Source organism: Pelodiscus sinensis, chromosome 6, assembly GCF_052426305.1.
Source record: "Pelodiscus sinensis isolate ZL-2025 chromosome 6, ASM5242630v1, whole genome shotgun sequence".
NCBI lineage: Eukaryota > Metazoa > Chordata > Testudines > Trionychidae > Pelodiscus > Pelodiscus sinensis.
The window spans coordinates 71,976,825-72,002,345 of NC_143057.1; the positions used below are offsets into that span (position 1 = coordinate 71,976,825).

Here is a 25,521-nt window from a genome sequence, read left to right on the forward strand (position 1 = left end):
CCCATGTTGTTTTACAGATGGTTGCTGAAACTAAAGCAGCACCACCTTTAATGGGCAAATATTTGGATGTCAGTACTTTTTTTAGTAACATACTACACTTTATATTTCTATTTGGGGAGATTTGTAACTTAGTGTGTCTATAGCTTCCAAACTTGCCTTGGATTATAAACATAATTACATTATTCTCTGAAGATTCTTTTTAATGCCAGGTTACTGATTTCATCCACTTGGAAACTGTGTTAAACTGTTTCATGCAACCAGATCAGAGGCTGAACTTGAAACTGATGCAAAAAATAACCGGTTTACCATAAAACTGCTCACCAAGAAGCTGCAAAAATCAGGGAACCTTAATTCAAAATTAAGATTGAGCATCCCGAAGAGTATAAATATATAGTAAGGAGTAAAAATGCATCAGCAAGCACCTTATTTTTCCATTTACGTATGGCACCTAGAAACTAGAGTGAGCATATTAAAATGAACAAATGGGTATGAAAAATTGGCAAGCACTAATAAATCTTCATTTTAACTTCTTAACTCATTCCATAGGAGATTGTGGAAATTTTTTAATATGCCAGAAATTTAGCTGAGTAACTTTAGGCACAGCTGAAGGATGACCATTTTCTAGTTTTTAAGAAATTGTCTGACTGAAACCTCTATTGTAAGAGAGCTGGTCTATTAGCTAAATATGTACTGTTAAAACATTTAAGAAACAGTATTTATCAGAAGAATTCATTGAAACAGTTATAAAAATCCTACATATAACTTCTGCAGATGTTCAACACCTGTTCTATTTGTGGCTTTACATTTTTCTTCAAAATGTAAAAATCGAAGAGCATCTTGCTCAGTTCCAGCTGCGCTACTAACAAAATCCTCTTTTGCTATTTTGTGACTTTTTTTCACTTTATACCAAAAACTATAAACAAAGTCAACATGGATTTTCTTAAACATGTTCCTCATCTTACAACAGAAAAGAGCGAGGCTTTTGCTGGCAGTTCTAGTGTCCAAAATTGAAATGTTGATGCAAGCCTAATTTGCAAGTCAAACATGCTGCTATATTCTAAAAGTGACTCATTGTAATGTAGATTTGATTTCAGTGCTAGAGTTTTATAGCTTGCGTGTGTCAATTATATCCATTGTAATATTGGCAGTGAGCCCTGTTGTTTCCGCAGAACACTCCACTTCTGCATATACTAGTAAAATAGAGAGGACAGGACTACTCGGTTAGCTTGGTCAGAGCTCATTTCAGTGAGGAATAACTGCAACATTATTTCAGTCCCCACAGAGAGCAGATGAGTTCTGTCCCCACAGAGCACAAGATTTCTCTAACATTCAGCACTTTAATTTTGGTACATCTTGTTTTCTGTTGTTAAAACAGATGGTACAGTAATGTTCTCAACCATCTTCTTTAACATAAGTCATTGATCTGATAAACATTCATGGAAAGAATTAAAATAAAGTTGGCCCAGCTTTCAAAGGCATTTCTCCACTTAATTCCTTGCTCCTTAGAGCAACTGATAATCCTGCCACTCCAACAGAGCTAATTAGGCAGAGCAAGATGGGTACCATAATACCAGCAAGTGCATGAATGGGGCTAGGGTAAAGCCATGCAGCTGCCACCCAGCTTTATCGCCACCACACCTAACTTACAGCTTGACATGTTGAGTGCAAATAACACTGTTAGAACTGGGAAGAGAAAGCTATTCCACTTAACACAGTGATGTTGCTTTTTTTTTTTTCAAGTTAGTTTCTGTTCTGAGTCAGCATGTAAATTACGCATTTCCTACAAAAGGAGATGGAGTTCCTGCTGTAGTGCAAGCCACTTGACAGATGCTGGAAGCCCTGCAGTCCAGGAACCAGGGCAGCAAGCTGGCAGGAATCCAGGCAATGTGTTGTCAGAAACCGGCCTGGTTTCCAAAACTGAATAGACTACAGAAAGCAGTTTAGACAGATTGGCAGATTCCATTTAAAAACCTGTTTCAGTTAGAATTTTTTTGACCAGCTGTAATTATTATATTAAGGCAATGACAACACATGCACTGAGTTAGCATAGAAATGTTGTCCAGCTTAATGATGCTCCTAAAATGACCCTAAGAGCTATGTGACTTGATTTAGATTTTGTATGGGTCTAGGAGTAATAAACTAGGTTTGCATTCCACTGTAGTGTTCTCTTCTTTTCGTATAGGCTCCCTCTGATGTGTAGTAATGGTAATACTTTGAACATTAGGTTCAGTGATTACTGCAAATTAAGAGTTCTCTTCTGTTGTCTTTACCCATATGTAATACTTGTTTGTAAATCACCATAGCTGCAGTGGGTCAGTCTCTATTGTGCCAGTTAAATTCAATAGCACCTAACAAATGTTTCTTTAAACTGACTACGCAAACTGCAGCTATGTGTAGTATAACATACTGCTTCTAGCAAAGCCACCTAGGACTATATAAAAAAGGTCACAAAGGGAGAGGAGTAAACATGGATTGAGATCTATTACTAAACAGTGCAAGCCTATTGAATTTAAAGGAAGAAGTGGTCTATATGAAAGATGTTTTATGTGGGATAGCAGCTGTGTAGGTAGGCAATAAAAGTTTAGACAAAGTTCAAAATTCTTGCCTTATTGTTGGATTACAGTTGGTCTTGATTTTGTGTATTGCCTATATTTCCTAAAATATAAATTTTAATGCAGAAAGACACTGTTATTCTCATCCTATTCAAAATTACCATTTCATCAGCATTTCTTGAAAAGCTGAAAGGTATAAACTGTTTTATTGAGCATTCTCTGTAAGAACATTAAGCAGCAGCTTTTAGGACAACACTGTCAGTTGCATTTGAAAACTACTTCTTAAATAACTCCTAATTTGAACCAGATTGTATCTGTAGTGGTTGAGGAAACAAAAGTGCATCTTCTCCTTGAATCTTGGACAGTGCTCATAGATTCTGGAAATAGTATTGGAATTTTTGACCTCCAGACAGTTGTGTGATTCATGTTCTCCTGGCCTTTTTCTTTCTACTGGAGAAAAATGTGTCAGTCCCCTTCAGGAGAAACGTACCCAATTAGCTTGGCTAAATAAAGTAATGAGCAAGAAAAGCTGATGGCAAAGCAGTTCTGCTGTATTTGGAGTCAAAGAATTTCCTTGATCTTCATTAGCCTGCTTGTTCTTGTTTGGAGCTTGGATATACAACAGAGACTACTTTTAAAAATGTGACTGCTATCTCTCTTGTGTTGATCACAAGATGAACATACCTCTGAGACCTAAAAGGAATAGACAGAGGTGCTCCTGCTCCATTACTGAGAGAATCCAAAGGATGCTACTGAGCAGTATCTCCTCTGTTGTACCCTTGTGCTCAATGCACATGGGGTACCTGGGATGGTAGTACCTCTGGCAACAGGGATGTTATAGTTGATGGCAAGTTGGCTGAGGCTGATATCAGATGTGACCAAAAATAACTGCGTGTTTGGGAAAACTAGAAAAAAGACAAAGATATCTGCTATTTTGATTGTTTGCCTAATTTTAATCTCACAAGGTTAGCAACTTGGCCTTGCTAGGTCCTTAGGAACTTTTGATGATTTGAGTAGCATTATTGGCCAGAAGCATTTTTTTGTGCTTGGCAAGGTTGTGATAGTCCTTCTCAGTGGCAGGCCTCATTGCAGCTTGTTTTATGTTGTCTGTCATGTACCACAAGTTGTTTAGATGAGTTTGACACTTTTAATACAGATATTTAATAGGTGCTGTCAAGAGATTAAAAAAATTAATCGCGATCGATCGTGTGCACTGCCTCTTTGAAACACTGTGGTGGCATTTCCATGGGGCAGCACCACAGGAGTCCAGGATCAGCTGGAGTCCCCAATTGACCCCAGCTCCATGCAGCACTGCTCCTTCAAAAAAATTAATGCGTTAATCCTGCCTTGCTTGCATTAATTGTAGGCGTTAATGTACATCAGTTGACAGCTCTAATAATTAATATTTTTATCCTATTAGTTATAACTTCCTATTCAAATGTGACACATCTGCCATATCTTGAAATAAAGTCTTGTATCCTTGCTCATCAATTCAGATCCTCCCAAATACTAGCAAAAATACTGGGCTGCTTATGCAGCATTCAGAGGAGGTGAATGCACTTGACTCCAGCAGATCAATACAGGAGACATTATGAAATTAAGGAGACATCATAGGAAATGAGTTGCTAGCAGCTCCCCCCTTATTTAAACAAAAGCATTGGTTCCATTTAATTTGAATGCATGTTAACTGTTCTATGTGCACCTATAGTTGTAGATAGTCTAATGACTTCTGAAAAAACATCATGTGGAGCAAAATACTTGTATGTGAATAAACTGCAATTTGCCATTGAAATATTGTAAGTTCTGTTAAAGACTGTTTGGTTGAGGTGGCTTTTAGAGTCCATGTATTACAAAGTGTACAGTTTAATATTTGTCTATTATCCCAGTAGGACAAGTACTTCTTAAATTAGTTAAATCTATGTCTTACTGAGAAGCAAAGTGCCTAGTAATGTATGCTCCAGTTACAATTCATTGAAAGTAACAAATTTATACAAATATCTTACTATGGAAGATAAGTATAACTTTACTTTTTCCACTAGAAAATATATAGCTATTGTCTCATATGAGCAACGCCAGAGTTACAAGGATGACTTCAATGCAGAGTATGATGAATATAGAAGCTTACATGCTAGGATGGAGAATGTCACTAGAAGATTTATGAAACTTGATGCTCAGCGTAAGCGCCTTTCTCCAGGATCTAAGGAGTATCAGGTAAAAAAAAAAAAAAAAAAGGCATTTTGTTAGTGGTTTTCATTTACCCCAAATGTTTAAGCATATATAGCTCAATACTCAGCTTTTTGAAAACTAATGTATAAGATAAAAGCCAGACTTGATAGAGAAGCCTTAGATGAATGTATACTTAGTTGGAGGAAAATATACATAATTTGGCAGAAGCAGCATCTTTTGTCTCAGGTACTTACTTGGATCCCATCGCCAAATTCTCCAAGTGCCCCCACAGTCTTGTGTATTTATCCCGTCAACATCCCTGGAAGGTTAGGGAAGTACTATTCTCTACATTTTACAAACGGACAGCTGAGGAATAGGGATGCTGTGACTTGCCCCATTTCACAGGAAGTCTCTGTCAGAGTAGAGAAATGAACCTGGGCCTCCAAATTTCTAGGTTAATCACTAAACCAAATTCTAGTATTCCAGAATACATAACAAACAGTTGACCCAAAGTCTGTTTTTCTAGGGTTATGCAGTAAGTGGCATTGTACGTCTGTATAAGATAAGACATTTAATGCTGTTTGTAGCTCATACTCTTGTGCAGTTATCAGAATATATGAGTGGGAGGAAATAAATTAATGGAAAGTTTCTGGAGCAGCAACTCTAATTTTTTCCCCATAACCTGTTTCCCCAATGAGGATGGGCCAAGAGACACTGTTCCTGAACTCTGGCTATTGTCCTGTTGTGCAGAGGAAGTTGCTCCTCTATCATGTTTATTCCAACAATAGCAGAGAATAAAGATGTCTTTACACATATTTATTTTGTGGCAAGTTGGGTGCTAATCTATTTGTTTCACGCTATCATTGTGGATTAAAAGAGCAGTAATGAACTGTTAATGGACATCAGCAGGATCTATGCAGGCACTTAGTCCATAACAGGCTAATGCAGGGTAGATTGATACACAGTTTGCCATGAACTAAATGTTTGTGTAGACAAGGCTTAAGTGTGTGGTAAAACTGAACATTCACCCCACTCAAGCTGTTATATTTAATTGTACTTTACAACAGTGAAATGGTTTCAGGTGGTCTTTATTTCAGTTTTCTTATTTACAGGTAGTTCATGAGGAAGTCCTACAGGAATATCGGAAGATCAAAGAGGTGTGTACAGTTAGGAGGTGGAAAGATTGGATATGATAAATACTTTCATATGGCTTGTCCTATGCACAGGCTCTGTATGTCCTCTTTAGTGATGGACATTCAGATATTGAAAAAATATTTCTGCACCCTGACTTGTTTCTCTTTCCTTGCAGTCTAGTCCCAACTATCATGAGGAAAAGTACAGATGTGAATATCTCCATAACAAACTGGCTCATATTAAAAGACTAATAGGTGAATTTGACCAACGACAAGCAGAGTCATGGCACTAAAGCTCTGCTTGGACCAGAAGATGTGAATAAACTTAAGCTTATTTATTTAAAATTCCAAATGAGTTGCTCTAAGAGTCTAAAAAGATAACTTTTGCATTACAAAAGTTTCAGTATTAGCAGACCTGAGTTACTACTTTTGTTGTTGTTGAGGTTGCTTCTCTGCATATTTGAAGCTGCTTTTTTCTGGTCCCTTCTTTTCCTTAAGACTATGTTCGTCCATGGAAATCATTTTACCAGTAGATACTGGGGACTCAGTATCTTTACTTTGAAGTTGTGCACATTAAAACAATGTAGCAAGTTGAAATGCTTTGGGATAAATATAGGCCTGTTTTCTGACCTTTTTTTGTTAATTCAAACTCTTTGCCTTAAATGGTAGAAGGTTTAAAATTTGCACAAAAATTTTAAAGAACGTGAAAACATTATTTGGAGGGTTAAAGAGGTGTGTGTGTGTATATATGAAAGCTATATACAGCCTCTTCATTGACAATAGTAATTTACCCCTGCAACTTAAACCCCCACTGCAATGGTTGCCTTAAGGTGTTTGCTAGTGTGTGCTTAGTGTAGTTAAATTATTAGCTACACTGCTTCCCATTTTATTAAAACAGCGGGAAGCACTCTGTGGCCTACCAGCATCTGAAAGTGTGTGCTTGTACTGTATGTGTGCAAGGTTGTGTGGGTGTGAGCATGATGAGAGAAGAAAAAAAACTGCTGCTCCAAGTAGGCCAAATGCTCAGGTTAAAACAACTGAGGAGTGTTGCTGTAGGTTTTTTCCTATAAAATTGCTACTTCTATTGTGGAAGATGAAAGCATTTCCATTTCAACAGTTTGTCAGCTTTATTAGTGTTGGGAAAAATTGATTCTTTACAAAAATTGAACAGATCTATAGTTTTTGGGCAAAATTATAAAATTCAACATGTAGGTGACCTATTTATATACTGCTATAAAGTATTTTTTTGAAGAGAGATATGCCAAGAAGCTATTGCCTACATGAAATGTATATTTAAAGAGTTTTCTCCTGGGTGCCAGGAATATAACAAAGAACAGATATATTTAACTATAAAATACTGTGATCATCAAACAGCACAAACTTTCATTTCATGCAGTTTATTGCTTTAATTTGATTTAAACTGTCACTTTATCATTGTGGGAACATAAGTTATTTGGTCAAAAAAATAAGCATTTTGGATTAATCTTTGTTTACTTGTCTTATTGTATTTGTCTTTTCAAAGTGCTGCCAATTGAAAACGGAAGCATTATGTTTACAAATCTAATTTTGGAATGTTTGCCAAAATTTTGGTAGTATCTTTAATAAACTTTATCTCCAGCATCAAAAAAAAATTGTTGTGTATCACTGTAAACCAGAAAATGTTTTATAGAAATGTCAGAAAGTGTACACTACAATAACTGGAACAGTGAAGTGCACGTTTAGTATCAATCCTTTTGATGCATTACTTTAACTAGTGAGATTCAATAGGAGGGATTTGTCTTCCAAGTTAATGAGATCTTTGTTACACTACAGATATGTAAGGATTTTCATTATTTAGTACCAAGTTGATATCTCTAACACTATGATGAGATTTCAGTTGCTTTTACTTGATTAATTGTAACTGGTACAATCAGCATGTTAAGTTTTTAATTACTTGAACATTTATTAAAAATGTAAGACTATGCAAAGGAAATTGCATGCTTCCCAATGAAATAAATGTCTTTGAGGGCTGAATTAAATCCAGACATGTTATGCAAATGTGTAAACTTGAACACAATGCCTTGTCCCGTGACTTAAGTTTTAGTATAACAACTTTTGATGTTGATCCATTAGCAACAATGAAATGACAATAGCTGTATTGTTCAGGCTAAATGTATGGTTCTAAAAATGGTCTATTTTAGGCACTAAGTGTTCTCCTATTTGAAATGTAACTGCAGGCCAAAGCACAGACTTTGTAACATCTACTCCATTGTTACTCTAAAGCAGTGACAGTATATGTAGTAATTATCTTAGTGCCTACTTTGTGTGATACCATGACTTTATAAAATAGACTACTGCAATTGAAGCATTCATATGGTCTTCCTGTACAAAAGGAATCACCTGTGCTGGCATACATCTTCTGGTTTATAGGCATCTATTGCAGCTGGAAGTTGATCTTTCATAGAGATCTAGCATTGCTTATCATAGACACGACAAACGACTTTAAAAGTCTTAATCTAAATTTTGACCTTTTGCATTCAGCATTTCTCAAAGTTTCCCTAGAGTGTACATTCCTGTTGAACAAATGTCCAAGCCTATTGAAGTGAGGCCTCTAATAGTACTGCCTGTCACACAAAGTTTGCCATCTCACTCAAACAGATTAAACTTTTTGCAAACAGTGGCAAAAACTTGGCTTGCGTTACACTACTGTTAATACAACACTGCTGGTGAAGGGGAGCCAGTTTGTATTTGGTTTTAGGAAATCCAGTGAGTCTTGCATTTGAAGAAAACTGATGAAACATTTGAAATGCTGTTTTGAGAGCATAGGGAATAAATAGCTGTCCACTGTTGGCAAAACCTTCATACGCAAATGGCGTAGTTTTTCAGTGTTACTAGTTTGTTAATCTGGGAGGAATTGAGGGGGCAAGTTAGCACATTTTTTAAATTGTAGATGTTAAGTGATTGAAAACATAATTCAGACAAAGTTTTAGCTCTTTTTGCTGGCTATTTTCAATGTTTTTTTTTTTTAAAATTGGGCATTAAATTTTCTAAGTATCCAGTTGATTTTGCAAGTTTTACAATAAATTTGCCCTAAAGATATTTAAATAGGATGCTAAGTGAAGCATATGCAGGCATAAGTGTTGGATGCACATAACTGAAGATGCCTTAAACAAAAATTGGATTGATTAAGCAGTTCATATACTGTAACTTATTTTAAACTAATAGAAATTTCACAGCTAGTCTTTCTGCCAATGTAAATGTGCATTCATTCCATATTAGCTTGGAAGTCTCTTTACAGCTAATTATTTTCATAAATGTTACAAATTTTTTCATGTGTACCTAATGGGAAGAGACATGGCTAGCACTTGAGTAGCCTTTTCAGTTTGGGGGAAGGATACCAAAGGAAGTAATGGAATGTTAGACAGCACTGTGGTAATGTGAAGAAAAACAGGGCTGGAATCTCCCTTTCTGCCTTTTTTTAAATGTTTTTAAAAAACTATTTTTCAATAATTGCACACACTGTGCTAAGAGTCCTAAAGCAAAACACCCCAGTGGAATTTTAACTAATGAAAATTTGAACTATTGTTGCCCCTCTGTTCTATATCAGTTTAAGTTCAATAAAATGTTAACTTTGCAATTCTGGCACTTACTTTGGTTTATTTGTAAAGACATAAGCAAACATGTTCCATTTTATCACCAGAATGATTTGACCACTTACGGTGTAACCACACAGACAGGCAGGAGCATTGGTGGTATCTTACAGTTAATGGGTACACTGCAGAGGGCAATGCAAGAGATTATTTTGATGGCTAACGATGTTAGTGGCTGCAGTGGAGGCCCACTTTAGCTGTGGAAGTACTTCAAATGCAGCCATCAAAGGTAGGTTGGTGGAGAAAAGGTTTAGAATGGGAGAGTAACTCATTCTGCGGTGACGACCTAATTAATTACAGTTTAAAATCTGCAGGCAGGAATAAATATTTCACTAGCAAAACCAAAGTCCATCTTGCCTGACTACAGTGTGTGCCACCTGGCTTACCAAGTTAAACACCACACTTCACCACCACACTTATTAAAAGTAAATTGATTTAGGCATTCCCTCTTCCCATTAGCTTTATCCTGATAGGCATTTCCCATTATATAACTAGCCCCCCTCCCTCATCCTGCACTTGAGGAATTTTCCATTCCACCCACCCCAGCACTTAGTCTTCCCTCCTTCTTTTCTTCCCCTTCTCTATTTTTGTTGATGGTAGAAACTAAGGCAGAAATGGTGTGTTTAAAAAGAAGCCTCTTTCCCTTACTGGTTGCTGTGGGTCATGATAGCATTGTTGTGTTGAAAAGGGGTTTCGGAGTGGGTGAGGCCTGTCCCAGTCCTAAAGAGAGAGTATTTAAATCCTTGTTTTGTGGTTACAGCATTAGACTGCTAACTTGACACACAATCAGACTAAACTAACTTTGACTCCTGAGGTAACAGCACTAAAATCTTTTTATTAGCACACTACAATTAAAGCATTTAAAATGTAAAGAATGAAGACTTTCATTTGAACAATTGTCCTTATTCCTTTTCACATTAGCAGTAGAGCCTCAACAAGAGGCATGCTCTGCTTAATGGTCCTTAGATGACATCAGATGGTACTTAACTGTCCTTTTTCATAGTTTCCAAAGCCAGAAAGGACCATTGTGATCTGACTTGTGTAAGATAGGCCAAACTATAGAAGTTCCCCAAAATAATTCCTGAATTTCAAATCTATTAGAAAAATATCCAGTTCTGATTTTTAAAATTGTCAGTGAGGGAGAACCTACCATAACTGTCCATAAACTGTTTCAGTGGCTAATTACTGTAAAAAAATGCACACTTGTTTCCAGTCTGAATTTATCTAACTTAAGCTTCCAGCCATTGGTTCTTGTATCTTTCCCTGCTAGACTGAAGAGCCTGTCATTAAATATTTCTTCCCCACAAAGATACTTATAGACTGTAATTGTCATCCCTTAACCTTTTAGCTACATGTACCTGTCCATTTGGGAGAAAAGGGTTAGCTTAAGGACTTGCGAGTAGACATATGTGGGAATCAATTTCCCCTTCCCCTAAGTTAACACTAGGTAAAATACAAGAATTATTTCAAAGAACTTCCAATTCTGGAATGGGCCAACTTCAGACCTTTAAAAGTTTGAAGAATCAGAGACTGCAGCAGAATAGTCCACTGACTAGTCACTCACCTAGAGTGTGGAAGACTTGAAATCATGGCCTTGCTCTGAATCAGGACATTACAAGCATGTGATAGACCCAGGTTCCAGTGCTCCTAAACTGGCCTGCTCCCCTCCAATGTTCTTGCCCAAAAATTCCGTTCTGAACCTGAAAAGCCTTTGTGACAAAAGTTAAGTCAAGACTGATTATTTTTGTGCAAAGTGTTAGTTTCATTAAACTGGTTATTTCTGACAAGTTGAGTTGAAAAATTCTTAACTGCCACATGTTCTGAGTTGCTGCTATTGGTGGTAAGTGTAATTCTGTTCTCTGTAAGGTATAATGAAACACAACAAGGGGAAGAAAAAATAACTGCAATGATAAGGAATGCAACTTCTGCCTATGATGCTTGTTCACTCCTGGCAAGTCACAGCACAACACAGACTTGTCAACCAGGCTGAGGCCTAGCAAACTTCTATTATGTCAGGTTGTTTAAGGCACTGCTTTTAGCTTGCTTTCTGGATTATAAACTCACAGCAATGTTGCAAAAGTTGTTGTCTTGGCCAACAAGGCCATATTACTTCAAGGGGTTGTGTATATATACCTGTTGTACAGATTTAAATTAATATCTTTAGAGAGCTTCTGCTTATATTGGCACTTATTTCCAGTACAGGAGTAAATTCTCCATGTGTGCATACCTTTCTGCTGGTATAAGTGCATCCACATAAGAGGGTAAACCAATTAGATAACCGGTATTAAAAACAGTTGTAGATGAGAATGCAAAACAAAAGGAGGTGAAGGAAAAAGATGCACTAGAGAGGAAAGCAGGAGGAATGTCAGTCACATTTTATTGTTCAGAATTTAACTCTGGAGGTAATGTCATTTGGGTGCCATCTTTCTGGCTAACATACCTTTCAGGATCAGGACACTGAAAGCCAGGAGAAAATGAAAACAGACAGTCATGATTGTAAAGCTTGCCTCTTCCAGCCCACTGGCTCTGGCAGTGATGCCTATCTTGGCAAACCTCATCCTCAAATTCAATCCAAACACATTTTGGGATGTCAACGATGAACACTTTTCCCATTTCTAGAATCATTCAATTTTACTTTATGCCAGCTTATGACTTTACCAGGGCCTTGCAAACCCCTATCCTAGTTCATCTCACTTAAGTCTATACCAATATTTCTTTTTATAAACTTTATTTAGCTGGACTTCTATTAACCTGAACATATTAAAACAGGCCTCCATCCAACAAGAGTGAAGCAGCCACTCTCCTGAGCATAGTCCAGTGGGCTTTGCTGGGTTGTGGGAAGCCACAGGAGACTCTTGAGGAAACACTTCCAGGCAGAAGGCCTGACAGCTGCAAGGGAATGCAGAGGAAGGAGGGGCTCAGGTACCAGAGCTCAAGTAAGCAAGAGCTGATCTCTCTCATCTCTTAACTCCAATCCTTTGCGGTTCCTTCGTTCAAAATACAGAGGAGCAGCTGTGACCCGGGTGCTTTGGTGAACCGAGTGCTATATGAAAACGCCCAGGAGACTGGATCCAGGCACATGCCATGTGTTCAACATTCCACTCTGATTTAGGGAGTAAAATGAAAATCTGAGCTGAAGCATTTCAATAAAACACCTTGGCTACATCTACACTGGCCCCTTTTCCGGAAGGGGCATGTAAATTTCACCAGTCGTCGTAGGGAAATCCGCGGGGGATTTAAATATCCCCCGCGGCATTTAAATAAAAATGTCCGCCGCTTTTTTCCGGCTTTTAAAAAAGCCAGAAAAGAGCGTCTAGACTGGCCCCGATCCTCCGGAAAAAGTGCCCTTTTCCGGAGGCTCTTATTCTTACTTTGAATAAGTAAGGCTCTTATTCTTTAAAGTAAGAATAAGAGCCTCCGGAAAAGGGCACTTTTTCCGGAGAATCGGGGCCAGTCTAGACGCTCTTTTCCGGCTTTTTTAAAAGCCGGAAAAAACCGGCGGACATTTTTATTTAAATGCCGCGGGGGATATTTAAATCCCCCGCGGATTTCCCTACGACGACTGCTGAAATTTACATGCCCCTTCCGGAAAAGGGGCCAGTGTAGACGTAGCCCTTTTGTGGGATGTCTTCAGTTGGATTAGGTGGCACTTGTATATTTGTGGGCTCTGAATCCTGGAACTATTCAATTGTTATCAGTTACTAACCAGTTCAGATTAGATGACAGGTTATTCAAGGTCTAAGAAAATTACTATAAACTAATTAGCAAAGAGTGGGATGGGATTACTATTGCTAGGCTAAGGGAAAAGGCAATTTTTAAAACATTAGCTAACTAAGCACTGTTTAAAAGTTATAAGTGTTGGGTACTAGCACCTTTAAAATCTTAGGAGTTGATTAGTACCATCTAACATTTTACAAGAGGCTTAAAAATACCATTTTTATTAATCTACACAAGGCTGAAAGCAAAGTGCTAAAGGACAGGAAGTGAACTTTCATAGCAGGAACGTTCTGATGTTTCCAAAATATGGTCTTCATACCCAGTTCCCAAGTTGTCTGAGAAGCAGCCTCTCCTTCCACCAACTTCCCAGTAGCTTGGGAGCAGGGCAGTGCCAGCAATTTGATTTCAGGGAGTATTTTTTGTTTCAGAAACTCTAGACCATTTCTGCTGCAGAACTTAATTTCCAGGACAGCTCTAATAATTAGCCAGTTAAAAAAAAAAAAGTCTAAGCCGGTTAATCCTGTTACATTCTTGCCCTGGGCGGTACCTTGCCACAGTGAGCTTCACAGAGCACCTTCATATGGCATAGAAAGTATTGCCTTTTATTAATGGAATTATTCACTAGATGAGCTTTAATAATAATTCCAAAAATGTGTGCAGGTGCCTGGAAAATGAGTACTCAGTTTCATGCGTTTTCTATTGAAGAACAATTCAGTAAAACCATTTTTCTGCTGGGATCTGCCCAAGAAGCTAAATGTTTGAATTGCTACTATCATTTTTAAAGCACTTGAGGTGCACCCCAGGTCTATAGACACTTGGTCATTTTTTCACAAGGTTACTAGACAAATTTGCTATACCAGAAAAGGAAGTTGTTTCTCTTTAAAGTAACTGAAGTGTTTTCCAGTGCCTTGTCTTTATGAAATTAAAATCTGAGGCATGAGTGCTCAAAATTAGATTTATTTATTTGGCTAGCACCTTCCTCTGGGCCACATTGCTGCCTTTCATACTCCCCTACCTAAGGCCACAAAGGGGACATAGACCAACCAACCCTCTGTTCTTCCCTAATACAGCTTCTAACTGGGATTAGTCTGTAGTTGTGGGGAAAGCAGGGTAGGTTGAAGAATACATAGAAAGCACTCATCTGGAAGAGCTCCAGTTATTATACAGGTAAGTCACTTCCCTTTTGTCCATGTGCTTTTGTATATTCCAAATGTGGTAACTCACAAGCAGCAGGAAATAAACAGAGGCGAGACGTTGGAGACTGACAGCAGCACAGCTCTGCGAAGTCAAGCATCGGTTCAAGATGCTCAGCAAATATATGTATGGTCTATGTCAGTGGTCCCCAAGGTTTGGGGCTGCCGGGCGCCTGGGGGCGGGGCTGCTCACGTGCTGCGCGTACAGGGGTGGGGTCGCTCACAGGCCACGTGATTGGGGGCAGGGCCAAGCATGCACTGCATGCCCGAGGTCTGGGCTGCCCAGGTTCTGCGCGGCCGGGGCCGGCAAGGGCACGCACGGGGCCAAGGCCAGCACCAGGGCTGGCAAGGGCATGCACAGCGTGCCTGGGGGCGGGGCCAGCCCAGATTGCTCTGTGGGCCATGGGAACCACGGCTCTAAGGTGTCACAGGACTACTTGCTGATTTTAAAGTTACATGGCTATCCCTCAAACTCTACTGTAGAAAAGTTGCAAATTTAACTGTGAGGATAATTAACCAGTGCAATGTTAATGTAGTAGATTCTCCATCACAGAAGTCATTAAATCAAAACTGCATACCATTCTAAGAGATGTTACACCTCAAACACAAGTTACACCTTTGATGCAGAAGTTGCTGAGTTGAGATTCCAGGGGCTAGTAGCGAAAATCCAGCCCACCCACTACTTTGGTTTCCAGCCTAGGGACCTTATAGCAGTCAAGCTCTGCTCCATCCCTAATCTTGCTATTATTTCCACAGGCTGCTTTCTGTTCTATTGGTACCAGGCTTCTGCTGCATCACCCTTCTGGGCTAGGGTCCCAGGGCTTTGCTCTCCTCCATTAAAGAGCTGCTGGCTGCCACACTACCTAGTTTTATACCAGCCTGCCTGGGCTCCATCCTATCAAGCTTCTCTCTTGCTTCAGGTGTGTTCTATCAGGTTACTAGCATCCACCGAGCCACATTAACCATTTCCAGGCACACAGTGGCCAATACTAAGATGCTTTAAAGCAGTGGTCCCCAACACGGTGCCCACGGGCGCCATGGCACCCGCCGGGGCATTTGTGTGCCCGCCTAGCGCTGCCCCACTCGCACTGCTGCCGCGCCGCTTGTTGTTGATTTCAGCCCCTCCCCTCATCTATCCCCTTCCCTCCAGCCTCTTGTCTAATCTGCTCCACGAGGCGCTTGGACCCTGGCGCAGGCAGCACCCCACCCAGCGCTCTGCCTCGCTCCTGCTCCCAGGTGTTTGTACAGGGCTGCCAGCCAGCTGCACTACCACGCCAGCCCCTCCACGCTTCCACAGCACCCCCAGGAGCTGCTGGCCCCAGAATCCCTTGCAGCGGCTGCAGGCGAGCCCTGGCCTGGCGGCTCCTCTCTCTCCTCTTGCAGGGGAGGGGCTCCTGTGGCGCCCTGCTTCACATCCAGGAAAGGTGTGTACAGCTGCAGAGAAAGGGAAGTAGGGGGACCCGTGACACTTTTCACTTCTCCCCCAGAGTGCTCCGACATTTCTGCACGTGCTGTGGGGAGGGGACAAGGATTTGGTGGGGAGAGGGAAAGGAGACGGAATTTGGTCATTGGGGGGAGGTGGGAGAGGGGAGCAAACTGGGTCTGGTTGGGATCTGGTTTGGCTGGGAGGGAAGAGGGTACAGGGTGGATCAGGCGGGGGAGAGAAGAGGGGTGGACTGGGTCCAGTCACTGAGAGGTCAGGTTTGCCTGGGAGGGGAGAGAAGGTGGAAATTGGGTTCCGTGTGTGCATTTGGGGGGGGTGGGGAGTCAGGATGTGTATGGACAGGGATGTGTATGGAGGGGAGACAGGACGTAGGCTGGGTTTGGCCGGAGAGTGTGGTGGGAGTCAAAGAGAAAGGGGCGCTTTCCTCCTCAGTGCCTGTCCTGGGGGGAGGGGGGCGGCCAAAAAAATGTTTTGCTTGGGGCAGCAAAACACCTAGAGCCAGCCCTAGCCCCACCCTCGGGTGCGCGGCCTATGCGCAGCCCCTCCCCTGGGTTGCCCTGTCCCCAGGTGGCCCAGACCCCACCCCCTGGTGGCCCAGCAGCCCTGCACAGCGCCCACCACCCAAAAAGGTTGGGGACCACTGCCTTAGGGTACGTCTACACTACAAAGTTAATTCGAACTAACACGTTAGTTCGAATTAACTTTGATAGGCGCTACACAAGCGCTCCGCTAGTTCGAACTTAATTGGAACTAGCGGAGCGCTTAGTTCGAACTAGGTAAACCTCATTCCACGAGGACTAAGCCTAGTTCAAACTTACTAGTTCGAATTAAGGGGTGTGTAGCCCCTTAATTCAAACTAGTGGGAGGCTAGCCCTCCCCAGCTTTCCCTGGTGGCCACTCTGGCCAACACCAGGAAAGCTCTACTGCCCCCCTCCTGGCCCCGGACCCCTTAAAGGGGCACAGACTGGCTACGGTGCCCCTGCCAGCACCCACCCAGCAGACCCTGCACCTGGCACGGCTCAAGCCAGCCATCCAATGCCCCCCAGCCCTCCCCCTCTTCCCGGGACCAGGCTGGTGGCTCCCGGGAGCTTGCCCGGGACAGGCAAGAGGCAGACACCCGCCTGGTCCAGTGCAGACATCGTGGACCTCGTCCACGACCTCTGCACTAGGCACAGGAAAGCGGCCGTCTAGGGCAGGAGAGCTGCCAGCCTGGCCACCCAGGAGCAGGTTTGCATGAAAATCAAGGTGGTTCACTGAGACCCCCGACCCTGAGCTTAGAATGGCCGTACTGGGTCAGACCAAAGGTCCATCTAGCCCAGTAGCCTGTCTGCCGACAGCGGCCAACCCTAGGGACCCTGGAGGGGATGGACCAAAGACAGTGACCAAGCCATTTGTCTCGTGCCATCCCTCTCCAGTGTTCCACAAATTTCCGGCAGGGACACCATTCCTACCCCCCTGGCTAATACCACTCCATGAACCCAACCTCCATGAATTGATCTCACTTCTCTTTAAACTCTGTTCTAGTTCTAGCCTTCACAGCCTCCTGCAGCAAGGAGTTCCACAGGTTGACTATTTGCTTTGTGAAGAAGAACTTTCTGTTATTAGTTTGAAGCCTGCTACCCATTCCTTTCCTTTCGTGTCCTCTAGTCCTTCTATTATGGGAACTAATGAAGAACTTTTCTGTATGCACCCTCTCTACCCCACTTGTGCTTTTATAGACCTCTATCATATCCCCCCTCCATCTCCTCTTTTCTAAGTTGAAAAGTCCCAGTCTCTTTAGCCTCTCTTCATATGGGACCTGTTCCAAACCCCTCATCATTGTAGTTGCCCTCCCCTCTCCCACCCTCTCTCTTCCCCTCTCCCACCTCCTTTTCCAAGTCTCCCCCAGTTTTGTTCAATAAAGAGAGATTCTATTTTTGAACACAATTGTCCTTTATTTTGTACATCAGGAAGGGGGGCTAGGGAGGAGTAAGTGGAAGGAGGTGAGGGAGGAATGGGGTACGAGCCCCCGATGGGGAGGACTGGGCTGGCTCTGCGGGCTTCTGGGGGTGGAACCTCTCCTGCAGCCCCCCAATTGCCCCCTCTCCCCAGACGGCAGCCTGCGGCAAGTGCAGCCGGTCTGATGGCTGAGTGCTGTGATGTGCCCAGTGTGGGTACTCTGGGCAATCCAAGCCAGGACTGCTTTGCAAACGGGGCACCCCTGAGAACTGTCTGTCCGGGGTAGGGGTCGGGTCCCTTTAAGCACAGCCCTCGGCTAGCCTGAGACAGCAGCTCCACACTCTAAGTCGTCATCTGATGCCCTGCCGGCACTGCTTCCGGCCATCCTTAACCCCGGTTCAGGGTCCACTCTGTGTGGACATGCTAGTTTGAATTAGCAAAACGCTAATTCGAACTAGTTTTTTAGTCTGGATGCGTTAGTTCGAATTAACTAATTCGAACTAAGTTAGTTCAAATTAACTAATTCGAACTAAGTTAGTTCGAATTAGCGCTGTAGTGTAGATATACCCTTAGAGACTAACATCTATTCTAGCATGAGCTTTTGTGGGTAAAACCCACTTCATCAGTTGTGCTGTCTAACTTAAGATTTCAGCCATTGGGCTCTCATTCCGCATTTTCCCACTAGAGCAAAGAGCTCTCAACTATCAGAGATCTTCTCCCTATGCAGGTACGAATAGACTCTCTTAGTCATCTTCTGGATAACTAAATAGAAGTCTGATTCAAGTGCCCATGGAAAGAAAGCACAGGCTACAATTACGAATACTGTCACAGGTGAGTTAGAGATGTTATGATTGTTTGGACAAATTCTGGGGGGGGGGGGGGAAATCAGGATAAACCTAGGGTTGATTTTTTTCCCCTTCATTAATGTTTCAGGGGAAAATAGATGTACTGCTTTCCAAGAAAACCCTCTCCATTGTTGTCCATGTCATAGGACTTGCATTTTGATTGGTTCAGAATATCTGTACAACAGTGTGAACATAGAGTGTAAAGTTAACAACTAAGTTAATTCATTTTGTGATAAGGAATAGAAAAGGGAAAGGAGGCCAAGTAACTTTCTGAATTGGCAGAAAGCTGAAGCAGAGACTGACTTTCATAGAAGTGACCTTCATTTATTGATGCAAATAAAACTGACCTCAAATGCTGTTATTTCAGTTAGAACAAATGGTAATGATCTTGCCTTATATAACACCCCTTCCCCAGAAGGGCTGAGTGCAAAATGAAACACAATGGAACTGCACCGACAACCACTTCCTTTAAGTAATGTGTATTGTCTTCAGAGGCCATCCTAAAAAAAAAAAAAAAACCCTTTACTGAGTACACTTTTATTTCTCCACCTTTATGCGGTGACTTCTCTTGTTACCGCTCTGAATTATCAGCTTCTATGAGTAGATGCTTAAAGCAGGTTTCAGTCTAGAAATTTTTATGCCAGCACTAATATTTCAATAATGAATGAGATGATCCTTATGTACAAGGGTTGAACAGCATCCAGCATCATTACACAATAAGTTAGGCTTGAAATGGAAAAATCACTTTTCCAATTCAAACAGCAGGGTAAATATGAAGGGCCAGCATAGTTGCCTGCGTTTGAATTTGGCAAAGACACTGAGTTAATTCCAGAGTGGCTCCAGGTGGATGCTCTTATCTGGAATAAATGCCATCTTCCAAACTAGTTTCCATCCCTTTGGAAGTAGGTTAATCTATTTATTCTGAAATAAAAGCATCTACACATGGAGGCTGTCTCTACACTGGGCCACTTATTCCGGAAAATCAGCCGCTTTTCCGGAATAAGCTGCGAGCTGTCTACACTGGCCGCTATTCCAGAAAAACTATTCTGCTCCCGCTCGGGCATAAGTCCTTATTCCGGAACACTGTTCCGGAAAAGGGCCAGTGTAGACAGCCCAGTAGTCTTTTCCGGAAAAAAGCCCCGATCACGAAAATGGCGATCAGGGCTCTTTTCCGGAAAAGTGCATCTACATTGGCCACTGACTCTTTTCCGGAAAAAGGGCTTTTCCGGAAAAGCAGCCTGCCAGTGTAGATGCTCCTTTTCCGGAAAAACTGAAAACGGAATAGTATTCCGTTTTAAACATTTCCGGAAATTCATGCCAGTGTAGACACAGCCGGAGTGAATAGCTGTTACACTTTGAATCTATACCCTTCCTTTTTCCAAATTAACTTTCATGTGTGCACAGCTCCGCACACGACTATTTTCAGGAAGTAAGCCATGGAACTGAGGAGTGTGCAAACTCATTCACTTCCTGAAGACTGGCTTTACTGTTGGCTTTGAAACTCTAACATGTTATAAGCTTCAACGTACACTCCTCTGCACTTGGTTATAGGGTTTCTTCTCCAGATCTTGCCTTGTGTCCTCTATAAAGTCACCCTGACCTCCCAAGTAATCAGTTTGGGATTAATGAACTACATTGATCCAGCTAAGCTTCAGCAACCTAAATCCAAGTATTAACTCCTCCTGGCAGGCAGGCCAGCAGAAGAACTCTACTACCATATTTCAGCCATTGTTTAATGGCCACATGTGATAAAATCATTGTTCTGTGTCACATCCAGAAAACTGCAGCACACACTGCTCTCTAGCCTTAAACTGAGCTGTTGGCTCAATACTTACTGAGAGGTGTGTCCACCTGCCAATCACAGCACCTACCAATCACAGCACAAACTCCATCAAGGGGAGAAGGGAGGGCAATACCACTTCGTGCAGCATCGCAATGTTTCTGATTCTCTGGTTTTAATTTCAACAAATAAGGAATATATAGATGTGTCTCCCCTTTCTTCTGTTTTCTCATCAATGGCTATTAGATAGCACGGGGAGGAATGGTGTCCCTTTGCTAGAAGCTGGGAATGAGTGACAGGGGATAGATCGCTTGATTGCTTGTTCTCTTCTTCCCCTCTAGAGCATCTGGCTTTGGCCACTGTCTTATGTTCTTCACTTCTCATCCACGTCCTCTGTTAATTTAGTCATCTTTTCTGGCTTTTTTTCTCTTTTAGTTTTTAATCTGATGCTTCTCCTGAAAGAGCATTCTATTATTTAAACAAAAGTTACCCTCCTTCCTTCCTAAACTGGTAATTAAGTTTTATGATTTTCCCCTCAATAGTTTCTGACATCAGCAATAACTAACACCATCTACTTTTGACTTCTGGTGCCACAGGAGAAAACAAAGGACTTGTAGCAAGACTTGTCACAGCCAATTAATAATCAAAGTGACCTGTGTAGTCATCTTGTTTAGTTTTAGTACAGTGGTCGTATTGATTTAAAAGCAGTTTTATGTCACAGGTGACTGTAAACACTAGTAATTGCTCTGAAATAAAACAGACATCATCTATGCTTAATGGAATCAGATTTTTGGTTGCTTAACCTATGCTGAAAGTGGTCAGTGTTTAAAAACAACTCCAAAATGTAAACCAGTCAGAAACCAGCTTTTGAACCTAGCACTTAGAAATGGCTTTTGTAAAGTCTAGACTAGTATCTCATCTCCAGTATTGGGCTGTTGGTATGATAGTGGAGTGTATGTAGAAAGAACCTGCTTGGTTGTGAAATGCTATACTAAGAAAGAAGCCTCTTTCAAAGAACTCGCACTCTATCAGATTCACAATTTTCCAGTAATTAAATCTTTGCTGGCCAATTCCAATATTACACTCTTTCTTTCCTGAATGATCCCCCTTAGAAGGGAATGAAGGGAGGAAAAGAGTACCTGAGAGAGATGAGAAAATGATACCAACTGAACTAAGAAGGGGCCCAACCACAAAAGAGAAGTGCAACAGAAGTCTTTCTTTTGCTCTGGTCCCCTTTCTTCCGTAGATTTGTCGCTTTCTTTTCTCTCTCCTTTAATAAATCAGTAGTGACTCATTAAACTACGGTTGCTATGCCTATGCCAGCTGGCCAAAACTAGACCCTTGACTTTAGCCTTAGCTTGTATTTGCTGAAAGTAAACATAAGCAACGTTACATATTTCTCCATGAGTTATCTAGGGAACAGAGAATAGCTCATTAACAGTTTTTAGAATGATTTAACTTTTCTTCTGGGATTACTGGTAAATTGTAAATCAACTGTTGGGTCACAAATGATAATGGGCAACCATCAAAATGTTCAATTCTCCTCAGCATCCCAAAGTTCAGCCTATTCCCGTCCAAAGCTTTACTGGCCAAGATCAGTCCTTTTTGAAAGATTTACAGATCGTGGTTGTGGCTGAGCCAAAATTGTTGCAAAATTACCTTTGATCCTGGTCAAATCCTGGAAGTGCTGAGGCTTGTGAAAATACAGTTTAAGCAACCAAAAAAAAATTGAGTTTTTCAAACTTCAAAACAGATCCATGGGTCAAATACTGAGTGAAAAATTAGATCAATTCTTTAACCAAGCCAGTTTCCCCACCCCTAATTATTGCCCATTTTCCTCTAATAGTGTTGTGGTGTTTGGGTGGCTTAATATTATGCATACATGCTGACAATGTTACATAGTCTGCCCTTTGTTCTGTCTGTTCTCTAATTCTTTCCACATAGGTATGTACTTTTGTGTCTTATCTGTTTGATTTGGACAGTGAAACTTAGGGAATCTTTATTTCTACCTGATTAGATTTATTCTTTTCAGTGTAACTTAACTCTCCTAGACCCTGAGATTCAGTCTCCCATGAAAGAGCAGCAGCTATTGATCTTTGAGATTTAATAAGTCACACAAGCGTGTGATCCATGTGCAAAGCATAAACTCTCTCCTTTTTTAGAAATCTGTATTATATCATCTTTTAAAATTAATTTAGATTCTGGATTGACAGCTTTTGAATTTGCGACTACAGAACATGAAAAGCTTCCTCTGAAACTAATGATGTTTTAGGCAGTGACCCAGTGCTTGTTTGGAAGAACTTCCAAAGTATATCAATGCTCTGAAAAGAAAACAGGTCAGACTGACTTTGAAGATATACTATGGGGTTTGAGATCAAGCTCAGTCTTAGTATGGCTTCCAGAATTCCATGCCAAGTTGTAATGGTTGCCATTGCTAGACTTAGGAAGCGGATGGTCCTGAGGTTAATAGGTTTGCTCAGACTTTTTTTTTTTTTTATAAACACACTGTATTGGCTCAGAGGGAATAATGCCACAATGCAATCATCAACAGCTCCACTCCTGCGCCACTTTCAAAGACCAAGTAGTGACCAAGCCTGATCCTGTCTGAGCTAATGAAATGTCAGAATCACAGCCAGAGACTGCATGGCCACAGGTTTACCTGCAAGTTTATAATTAGCTGTAGCCATTGATGATTTATACCAAATAAATCATGAGTTACAAACAGATGCTGGAACAGCATCACACAATTAGCAAGATGTGCAGTTTGCTGCAAGTTAGAGGCACTGAGCAATACCACAGAGAGAATGGGATTCCTGTAGATGTCCGGAAGCTTCTCTTTCATATTTCAGCAGAGCCAAAACCAGGAACTGAGGCACTTAAGAAAAGCAAATAGTGGTGGATGTCTCCAGCTTTGGCCACCACCTAGGGAGGGTGACTGGTTGATGATTGTCAAACTAGAAATGCAGCTCTTTAAATGCAAAGAATCACAGCAGAAATAAGGGAAGTTAATTATACGTACTTGAACAAGTAGCTTACGAAGACGCTTACAAAGACGTAGCCTTATATGAGTGTTCATCCCTTGAAATCCAATAAATGTAACTGAACAAGTGGGTGTAAGACAGGAAAGTCTGCTTGTAATGAGCAAAAAGGCAAGTTACTACGTGTGGCTGAAACTTGTTCTGTGCCCATCTTCCTGAAGTCTTCAGCAATTATGATTGCTCTGTTGCTCTCATATGATTACAGATTATATTTGGCTTGTAGCTCTAAATAGCCGTTTACTTATCTGCTACTAAACTAGACTGGGAGCTACCCCTATATCCCCCGCATGGGCCTGTCCTGAAGGAGAGACCTCCAGTTACGTGAGATAATTGGGTGATGATGAGATACAAACAAATGAGAACACTTTTTCTTGTGATGCTGTCTCTTCAAAACTTGCATCCCATGAGCCTTTTTCTGAGGTGCCTGTCACTTTGATATCAACATGTCAGGATTGGGAGCCACAAAGGGATTTAAGTGTTGCAATGCTAAACATGGCACCAAGCTTTTCAATGCACAGAGAATGACAGGAACCAACACTGCTGTCTAAAGAGCCTGAGCCAGGCCCCCTATACTAAGAATGGTGAGCGAGAGGTGCCTTGGAATATGTTCTACAAAAGCCAGCATGCTCGGCCAGGGAGCTGCCTAAGCTAGCCAGTGGGAGATGCCATTGAGAGGTGTGTGAGACCCACCCCACTATGAGAGAATGGCTTCCCGCTAGCCTGTATTCATACTCTCTCTGCTTGGCAATTCCATAAACAGCAACTTGCTGTCTGTATCAGGTGTCTTTTGAGCCAAAGTAATTTCTTGACGACTGAGTTAGGTGCCTTCACTTAACACAGAAGAGGAGAAGGCAGGGCCTGGAGAGAGTGGGGGAAAAGGAAAGAGGTCTGAAGAAGGGTCTCCCACCTCACAGGAGAGTGCTCTCAGCACTGGATGATGGGTTAGTTTCATTTGGTCCTTTTTCAGCCTCTCCTGTTGGAACTCTCTCTCTCTCTCTTTCAAGCATGAAAGAGGGATTGGTACAGGGGGAGTAAACTACCTCCATGAGTCTCCCAGCCACTGAACTACAGAGTCATGCTCATTTAAATATTTAGCCACAGTGGAACCTCTCCTACAGGAGGAAGGCTGAGGGAGGCTCATGGCACAATATTCCATAGTTCATAGGGCAGCCTCTTTAGAAGCAGGAAATCTAAGCCCCAGTCCTGTTGATGACCTCTGAGCACAGGCATTCAGCTGTCAAGCCATATGCAATCTTCCCCGGTTTGTGGATTGCTCTGGGGAAGAGTGTATGCTCAAAAGCAGAAACATAAGCTCTTAGGGAATGTTCACCCTGAAAATTTAGGTACCAAGTCAGTTTAGATACATTCAAGATGTGGGGGGATGGTTGTAGTTTGTAGAAGAGGCAAAACTGGGACTGACGTGCTTAAGTAGATGTGGGGATGTCCACAAGAATTCAAGGCTTTGTCTTGTAGCCGAAACTGAGACACTAAGCTAATAAGTGCTTCTTACATACCTCGAGGCTGATTCAGCGCAACACTTAGGTCTTTCCTTATACCCAATCTATTGAAACTGCTCTCTAAAATGATTAATAATGAGTACAAATCTGTTCAGGGAAATAAAATTCCCTGTGTAGCCACCCCATTGAAGGTTGTGTGTCGTATCATCCTCATGCCTTTGAAATTTGCTGTGTCCTACTAAAATGCCTCTGGCCCCTAAGGGGACAATCTGCCTCAGCATGCAAAGGGTTATTATGCCTCTCACAAAACTGCTAACTTTTAAAAAGATTCCTTCTATTACACAAAGTTGGAGAAGCAAAAAAATCTGATGTACTAGACAATGCTGTGTGTGTGATTATACAAGATTAAAAATAAGGTGCACAGATTAGATGTGTATCATACATTAAGTATCTCACTATAAATTGTCAAGACTACAAGCTAAATATGAGTCAACATTGAGACATGGTTGGGATGGGGGGGAGGAAGCAAACCTGATTCTGGGATGCATGAACAGGAATGTTGTGAGCAGGACATGAGAAGTCATGCTTTCACTCCACTCTGAACTGGTCAGCCCTCAATTGGAGTATTG

At 41.5% G+C, this 25,521-nt stretch overlaps 1 protein-coding gene and 1 long non-coding RNA gene across 5 annotated transcripts in view; one reads left to right on the forward strand and one right to left on the reverse strand.

The window, feature by feature from the left end:
- ELL2 (elongation factor for RNA polymerase II 2) overlaps nucleotides 1-12,660 on the forward strand; it is a 75,860-nt gene extending 63,200 nt beyond the window's left edge. The window contains exons 12-14 of one of the 4 annotated variants that reach the window (XM_075932107.2): nucleotides 4,592-4,763; nucleotides 5,831-5,875; nucleotides 6,028-12,660. In XM_075932107.2, coding sequence (XP_075788222.2) covers nucleotides 4,592-4,763; nucleotides 5,831-5,875; nucleotides 6,028-6,144 — 334 coding nt within the window. In that variant the 3' untranslated portion in view covers nucleotides 6,145-12,660. The remainder of the gene's footprint in view (nucleotides 1-4,591; nucleotides 4,764-5,830; nucleotides 5,876-6,027) is intronic. The other 3 variants (XM_075932106.2, XM_006118674.5, XM_075932105.2) reach the window with 3 other exon arrangements.
- A 5,970-nt stretch (nucleotides 12,661-18,630) lies between these two features.
- LOC106731678 (uncharacterized) overlaps nucleotides 18,631-25,521 on the reverse strand; it is a 32,862-nt gene continuing 25,971 nt past the window's right edge. Inside the window, exon 3 of the long non-coding RNA XR_001367935.4 lies at nucleotides 18,631-19,117. This is a non-coding gene — a long non-coding RNA (uncharacterized LOC106731678). The remainder of the gene's footprint in view (nucleotides 19,118-25,521) is intronic.